This window comes from Mastomys coucha, unplaced genomic scaffold (assembly GCF_008632895.1).
Source record: "Mastomys coucha isolate ucsf_1 unplaced genomic scaffold, UCSF_Mcou_1 pScaffold9, whole genome shotgun sequence".
NCBI lineage: Eukaryota > Metazoa > Chordata > Mammalia > Rodentia > Muridae > Mastomys > Mastomys coucha.
The window spans coordinates 53,590,264-53,598,386 of NW_022196915.1; the positions used below are offsets into that span (position 1 = coordinate 53,590,264).

Consider the following 8,123-nt stretch of genomic DNA (forward strand, 5'->3'; position numbering starts at 1 on the left):
AGATTAACAAGGCCTCCGAGGTCATGTGAGTAAGCAGCCATGAATCTCTCCTTCCTGATTTTCAACAAGGTGACAGCACATCTATCAAAGGCAAGGTTTGAAAGTGATGTGGCTGCACCAGCTGCCATGGAGACAGGAGAGTGAAGAGTCACAGTCCGGAGTCAGGACGGGATTTGTGAGCAATGGGTGGGGTTCGAGGAGGTTGGTTGTTTGTTTGTTTTCTTTAAGAACTTATACATTTCCCTATTCTGATCACATTCCTAGTTTTGAAATATATTAACGTCATAAGTCATAGAACTGGGGTCTGTTAAAGATAAGATCTCTTAAAAACTTTTAAATCATATCTATCTACCTACCTATTTATCTATTATAAGAGCAAGTGTGTAAACCATAGCAACACGGAAGTCAAAAGACAACATGTAGGAGTTTGGGGTGTTTTTTTTAAGATTTATTTATTTATTTTATGTGTATGAGTACACTGTAGCTGTACAGATGGTTGTGAACCTTCATGTGGTTGTTGGGAATTGAATTTAGGACCTCTGCTTGCTCTAGCCCCACTTGCTCAGTTCCTGCTAGCTCTGGCCCAAAGATTTATTTATTATAAATAAATACACTGTAGTTGTCTTCAGATGTACCAGAAGAGGGCGTAAGAACTCATTACAGGTGGTTGTGAGCCACCATGTGGTTGCTGGGATTTGAATTCAGGAAGAGCAGTCAGTGCTCTTACCCACTGAACCATCTCACCAGCCCCAGGAGTTGTTTTTGGTTTTTTTCTTTTTTCCTCCTATGTGTGTAGGTCTAGAGATTGAACTCGGGCAAGTGCATTTACCTAGTGAGATATCTCACCAGCTTGAAAAAGTCCAGCTTAGACTCATACTTACTCCATGGCCAAGGTTGACATTGAACTCCTCATTCTCCTGCCTCCTTCCCAAGCACTACGGTTGCAGGTAGGTACCAGCACATCTGGGTAGTAACAATGCTAGGGCTATAATGTGACCAAGAGAAGAGGCCTCCACCCTACTATACCTCTGGACTGTGACTCTTCACCCGACTGCCAACCAAGGTCGAGAGGTGAAGTCCTTTCTTCATGATTAAATGACAAAGTCTCATTTGAGCTGGGCATTCAAGGTAGACAGCACCAATAGGGTTCAGACAGTGGTCAGTTCTGACTTTCCCTCCCTTCTCAACGAAAGAGAAAGATATTCTTGTGGCAAAGGACACCTAAAAACAGTTGCCTTGATGTTGCCAGGGTGGCTCAGCCTAGCCCTAATTTCTGTGGCATAGAATCTGTACACTGTGCAATTTTCAAATGGTTGGGGGCAGGTCTCGCTAGAGGTAAGCCAATGGCAATCACCTTCCTCTTGAGCTACCGTCTTGAGCTGCAGCTGTTTAATGAGCAGGCTGTCCAACTTTGGCCTTAGGCACATGGCTGGGGAATCTTATCTCACCTAAGCTTGATCTTTCACTTCTTCCTCCTACAATTAATTAGTTAATTTCACATCTACTAACTGAACAAGCCTTTTACTAATGATTTGTTGTAATTTTTTTTAAATTATAAAACTACTGTTAAGCATTAAAAAATAAAAGACTGGGAGATAGTTCAGTTTTTAAGTGCTAGCCTTGCAAGCTGACCCAGAGAATTCATGTAAAAAGTTGGAAGTAGTAACAGCACTGAGGAGGCTGAGGCAGGAGGACCACTAAGAGCTTCAAGTTGCTGGCCTGGATCTAGGCTCCCAGCCAAACCTCCACCACACATCTGTTCTCACATAAGAATCTCAAGGGGCAGCTTAGATATTAGCCATTTACACAGAGGCTAACAGTTTAACCACCAGGATTCCTCTGTAGCAAACATTTGGGGATGTTGAATGGAAGTGGCAAGAACAAAGAGGAAGAGAAGGAATTTAGAACATGGTGCCCTTTAGAGGAAAAGGGAGTGGAGAGAATGGGGTAGAGGGCTGTTATGGAACACTGGAGACTCAGAGCTGAGAGATAGTCAACTTGGGGAAAAGAGATGTGGACCCATAATGAAAGGGAGTATTAAAAAGCAATGTATAGATGTGGTGACTGCCTCAATCTAATTGATGCTACTGTAACAGAATACCTAAGTTGGGTAACTTACATCAAGGACATTTTCCTTGTTCTTTATTTTATTCTATTATTTATTTATTTATATGCATATGTACAGATTTGCATGCATGATTATACATGTGGGGCTGTACATGTATGTACATGTGTGTGAACACCAGAGGTAGATCTCAGGTATCCATCCAGGGAGCATCCATCTTGGTTTTGAGACAAAGTCTCTTCCTGGGACCTAGGGATTGATACTTTGACTAGATTGGCTGCCCATGAGACACATCTTCCCAGCTGTGTCTTCCCATCTCTGAGATTATAAACACACACCACCATAAACCAGTGCTTTGTTTTGAGACAGCATCTCACTTTGTAGTTGTGTCAACGTGCATAAGCTGGAGTTATCACAGAGAAAGGAGCCTCCCTTGAGGAAGTGCCTCCATAAGATCCAGCTGTAAGGAATTTTCTCAAGTAGTGATCAAGGGTAGAAGAGCACAATGTGGGTGGTGTCATCCCTGGGCTGGTCGTCCTGGGGTTCTATAAGAAAGCAAGCTGAGCAAGCCAGGGGAAGCAAGCCAGTAAGTAACACTCCTCCATGTCTTCTGCATCAGGTCCTGCTTCCTCACCTGGTTGAGTTCCAGTCCTGACTTCCTTTGGTAATGAACAGAAATGTGAAAGTGTAAGCTGAATAAACCCTTTCCTTCTAAATTTGCTTCTTGGTCATGATGTTTTATGAAGGAATAGAAACCCTGACCAAGACAGTGGCCAAAACTGTTCTGGAAGATATTAAAGACCAGTCTTAAACTCACAGAGATGATCTGCCTGCCTCTGCCTTCCAAGTGTTAGGATTATAGGTGTACACCACACCCATTTTTTTTTCTGATGGCACTGAGGATCAACTCAGGTCCTCATTCTTATGTAGCAAGCAATTTATTGACTAAATCATTTCCCCAGTCCTAAATGAGAATTCCATTTGGTGCTCGGATCCAGAGTCTGGGAAGTCTAAGATTACACCATAAGCCTTCATCATTGCCATATGACATGGTAGAAAGCATCATATGGGCAAAGGGGGAAATGTTACACAACTCAAGAGTCTCAGGCCCTTGTATCATCAGTATCGACAGTGTAAGGGTAGGGTGCTCCCATTGGCCTTCCTTCCCAAGATGGCACTACACTGGGATTCAAGTTTCTTATAAAAACCTTATGGGACACTTTGAGCCACACCATCATGCTACCAAGCTCAGCAGAGCTCTACAGAACCCACTCACTGGCACCTTCCCTAGACCAGGGGACAGTTTCTTCCCCATCTTGGTAGTCGTCTGCACAGGTTGTTCATGGTTAAATGAGCCTGAAAGTTCCTTGAAAAGGGCTCAGGATAAAGTATCCTAGGATGAGAGGATTTTCTGACCTAATTATAACTCCAGTGGAAGATAGGGATTCTAGGAGAAAGAGTGGCGCTCAAAGACCCATGTTCACTGTCAAGCAGGCCAACTGCAACGGTTAAGTACTAAATGTCCTCCAAAGGTTTGTGTGAGGAGTCTGGACCCCTGGGGAGGTGCTATAGGTCTTTAAGAAGTAGTATTTCACAAGAAGTCCCAACATCATTGGTCATTGTGGGTGTGCTCTCAAAAGTGGATTATGTACTCTCTGTCTCTGTCTCTCTCTCCATGTCTACCCCCATTGCCAAACCCATGAGGCAACCTGATCTTAGACCTGAATTTCCAGAACCATGAGACTGAACAAATCTATTTTTTTTTTACTTCATAAGTACCCCACTCCAGGTTTTTGTTATAGTGATGTGAGGCTTACAAAGACTCCAAAACAGCTGTCCTCTTGCTTTTTATCCAAAAAGGCTCACGTCCTTCATAGCTGGGAATCAATATAACTTCGTTGCATCCCAAACTGGCCTCTGGGAAACACATGGGAAAGACAAGCAACAAGATAGAAGCTGTCTTTGTTCTTAACCCCTCCACTGGCTCTGTCAGGGCAAATCACTCCTAGTGCTTTCTGGTTATGGCCTGCTCACTCTGTGCATAGTGCTCCATAGTCCCTGGGAATATACCCCCCAGCCCCTTTCATCTCCCATAAGTGGTGTGGCTAAAGAACCTGTTCTGGCCCTTTCTTGGCCTTTCTAGAACAGTAGGATTCATGGCATGGTAAGTGAACAAATTGCTATTCTCTTCCTTCCTTCCTTCCTTCCTTCCTTCCTTTCTCTCTTTCTTTCTTTCTTTCTTTCTTTCTTTCTTTCTTTCTTTCTTTCTTTCTTTCAACAAGACCTTGCCATGTAGCCCTGGCTGACCTAGAACTCACTGTGTAGCTCAGGCTGCCCTCGAACTCACCAAGGTCCACCTGCCTCTGCCTCCACGGTGTGCACCATTTTGCCCAGCAACTCTGACCATCCTTAAGATTCCTTACAAGCACAGATTCAAGAGAGGAGAAGGGAGCATGACCTATTCCTTCTACTCTTCTTTGTGCCAGGGGTTCTAGAAGAATGTCCCAAAGGGTTAATGACACCCTGCTCACGAGCTAAATACAAGCAATAATCACCGATTCTGTCAAAAGAGTGAGCCAACTGAGCTTTCAGAAGTCACCATCATTATACATACGTGCACAGCCTCTTGTGAAACATGAAAAATTCATATAATGTAAGCACCAAGCTGGGTAACTGTCCCCAGTTATGAATGACAAAAGCCCAGAAATGCCCCTTTTGTGATAAATGAACCAGAGAGGGCTGTACAAAGGCCGAGCCAGAGTCAATGTCTAGAACTAATGACCAGGAAGCTGAGGAAGAGATGGGTTTCCAGGATTGAAACTACCTAAGGATTTGGTCTGGCGCTTTTGCCTGCAAATTGTCCCCTCCCTTTCATGTGCCTCAGATTTGCAATTTAGAGTTTCTGTTAATTTAGGGTGTGTTCAAATAATTGCTCCTGGTTTTCCAGTCAGTGAAGCTGCCTTTCAGGCTAGAATATTAATATGCTGCCTTTGTTGTACTGAGGTCACCTCATTTGCCACCTTTACATGTCCTCTTATAGATCCTCCAGGCATGGTCCTGTTCCCTCCAGGCTGTTGGGATGACCCTCACTCCTTGCCTACTTTAGAGTGTTCACTCAATCTCAGTGTTTTGTGATCTTGATTTTCACCAACATACTTCCATAAGGACTCATTTTATACTTAACCAGCTTTTAGTAAAATATTGAAACATTTGGTTAAGGATGTAGCTCAATGATACAACACTTGTAGTGTGCATAGTCCCTGGGTTCAGGCCTCAGCACCACAAAAGAAAGAAAAAGAAAGATCGATAAATAGATAGATAGTCAGGCAGACAGGCAAACAGACAAACAGAAAGACAGACAGAGCAAGCTGGTAATCATGGTGGTTCAGCTCTGTAATGCCACCACCCAAGAGGTACTGGGATTGTCATGAATTCAAGCCCATTTTGAACTACAGAGCAAGACTGTTTTACAAAAAGAAAGAAAGAGAGAACGAAAGAAAGATTTACTTTAATTGATCACCTGGAACAAAACAAGCATTTTGGATTTAGATTCCAGTTGCCTCGGTGAAATAAAAATATAAAGATCAGAAGCTGGATGGGTGTAAAATAAATGATTACTTGCCTCAGCTTTCAAAAATAAAAGGAAATAGTCTCTCTACCCCCTGCTGCCTCCTTTAGCGAGAAGTGATCCTAGGAAAGTCAAAAGATAGATCGCTCTGCTATGTCAGGAAAGTCGGCGACTGCGCCCCAGTCATTGCCCCCAGAGCTGTTCTCTGAGGCTTTCTCTGTAGCACACAAGCTGAACGCTGGGCAAGCCCCCCAGTGAGCATGTGCAGAACATCCCCAACTTCTCCAGTGGCTGTCTGAAAGGAAGAGCCTTTAGGACTAACCTTCTTCTTGCCTTAGAAGGGAAGGCACGTGGGATTCAATATAAAGTCATTCATACATTGCTTTCTTATCTTCACCACGAGCATGGGAGAGAAGCAGCAACCAAGTGTAAAACCCTGTGCACTGTAAACGATCAGTCGAGGCGTTAAAGCTGTGAAAAAATATTATACGAGCATAAATGACGCCCTGAAACGGAGGGAAATATGTGTGAAAAGACCCCGGACTTGAAATGTGCCCTGCTGGGAATTGTTGGACCATGTCAAACATTTTCCTTGACGAAGGATAACCAAGCTAGCCTTCTTTGTCTCACCATTACCACAATCAGGGAGTCTTGTCTTCAAATGTGAGTCCTCCCCTCCCACCCTCATTTTTCCTTTCCTTTTTGGCTCTTTGAATATAATCCGCGTAGTCTCTCCCCATTCCCTAAGTGCATCCCACACAGCGCTGGGGAAGCGCTCTGAGAAGCCCTTGCCGAGACACTTAGCAGAACTTTGTTCTCCACATGGGCTATCTAGCTTTCCTCGGTGACATCACGACCTCCCTGACTCTTCACCAGCTGTGGAACACAGTCCAGGCAATGGTAGGAGGCTCCGGGCGCTGGCCGTGGTCCTGACCTCCTAGCTTAGGACCATGGTGCTGAGCGCACTGGAGGCGGGGACCTTGCCACACTGAGTAGCCATGTAAGCCCCTGTCCCTAAGGACCCCAAGGGAGTCCTCTAGCCGTCACTGCAGCCTTCCACTGCTCTCTTTGAGCTGCATCAAAAAAGGGTGGGGCTCTGAGCCGCAGCTGCAATCGGATGCCGCCCGGGAGGATTTAAGAACCGCACAGTGGTCCACCCCAATCGCCACTCGACGCCTCCAGCCCAGGGATCAGCTGGTTCCTGACGCGGGTTTCCCACCTCCCAGGCACAAGGAGGCTAGGGCAGCCTTTGTGGGAGCTCAAACGCCCACTGGCGAACCCGTGCCTCGCCGCACCCTGCGCGGTGAAGGGGTGGGCAGGGCGCGGTGCGCGTGCAGATGCGGGAGGCAGAGCTCTTGGCGCCGCGTGCTGGCTGCCACGCGGGGAAGCTCGGTCCTCCGCGACAAGCCAGGGGTCAGCCCAGCGCTCCGTCCCACCCCCACACCCCATACCAACCTGATCGTAGATGTTCTGCAGGGCTTCCTTGCCCGAGGCCCGCCGGATCTCCACCTTCCGGCTCGATTCAACAGATGGCTCCCCGCTGGCACGCCTGCTCTGCCGGTGCGGGTCGGGGCCCAAGTGGGCGACATCCCGCTGCTGAGCTACAACCTGCCCCGAGCCCCGGCCCACTGAAAGCGAGTCGAAATCGATGGTCTTGTTCTCCGAGGACCCTTCCACAGGGCAGAACATGCCGCAGAATTTCTGCCGCGGCTTAGGACTGCCGGAGCCCAGGTTTTTAAAAAAGGCAGGGACTTCTTCGTCCTCTGACGCCTTCCCAGATTGCTTTCTCTCGGCCATGGCTCAGGGGGCGCTGGAGAAGGTCCTGTCTACTCGTCCGTCCGTCTGTGGTTCCCTAAGTCTCCCTGGCTGGGTGTGCACTAGCCTCTTGCTGCTGCCGCTGCTGCCGCTCCCTGCCTACCGCAAGGTGCACAGAAAGGATGGAGGGCTGGCGAACTGGCGACCCACCCCTCGCGGTCCCTCCTCCTGACCCCGCTTTCTCCCTCCCTGCCCACGCCCCCCGGCACCGCCACGCCACCTTCGAGCAAAGTTGGATCTGAGCGGGCGGTCGCTGCCGCAGAGGCTGCCAGTTCCCGGCAGCGCGGGGCGGGGCGGAGCGGGGCGGGGCGGGCGGAACGCAGGATCAGGAGGGAGGGGACAAGGAAGGAGGGGACCCAGAAGGAGGAGACTGAGAAGGGAGGGTACGAGGGGGTGGGGGGCTCCGGGAGCCCGCGCTCCGGAAGTGAAGCGGCCACTCCGCCCGCTAATGGACGCGCGGCAGCCGCCCGACAGACTGCTCTCGGCACCAGGGTGAGTGTCGGATAGCTACAGCTGAACCCGAAGGAGCAGACCCTGGCCCAGAGTCCCTCTCCCCGACCTGTCTCACTGCATTGCTAAGGTGGCTCTGGGGTTCCCCTGGCCTCGGGTGAGGGCTGAGGGTTGGGGAAGCCAAGGGTCAAGCCTGCAGGCTCTAGGAAACTGGGGGGGGGGGGG

At 48.3% G+C, this 8,123-nt stretch overlaps 2 protein-coding genes across 3 annotated transcripts in view; one reads left to right on the forward strand and one right to left on the reverse strand.

The window, feature by feature from the left end:
- Dpysl2 (dihydropyrimidinase like 2) overlaps positions 1-7,700 on the reverse strand; it is a 104,316-nt gene extending 96,616 nt beyond the window's left edge. The window contains exon 1 of the mRNA XM_031362662.1: positions 7,089-7,700. Within this exon, the coding sequence (XP_031218522.1) occupies positions 7,089-7,430 (342 nt within the window). The 5' untranslated portion in view covers positions 7,431-7,700. The remainder of the gene's footprint in view (positions 1-7,088) is intronic.
- Positions 7,701-7,812: 112 nt separating this feature from the next.
- Pnma2 (PNMA family member 2) overlaps positions 7,813-8,123 on the forward strand; it is a 9,502-nt gene continuing 9,191 nt past the window's right edge. Inside the window, exon 1 of one of the 2 annotated variants that reach the window (XM_031362665.1) lies at positions 7,813-8,028. The gene's annotated coding sequence lies outside the window, so the exon portion shown is untranslated. The remainder of the gene's footprint in view (positions 8,029-8,123) is intronic. The other variant, XM_031362664.1, reaches the window with a different exon arrangement.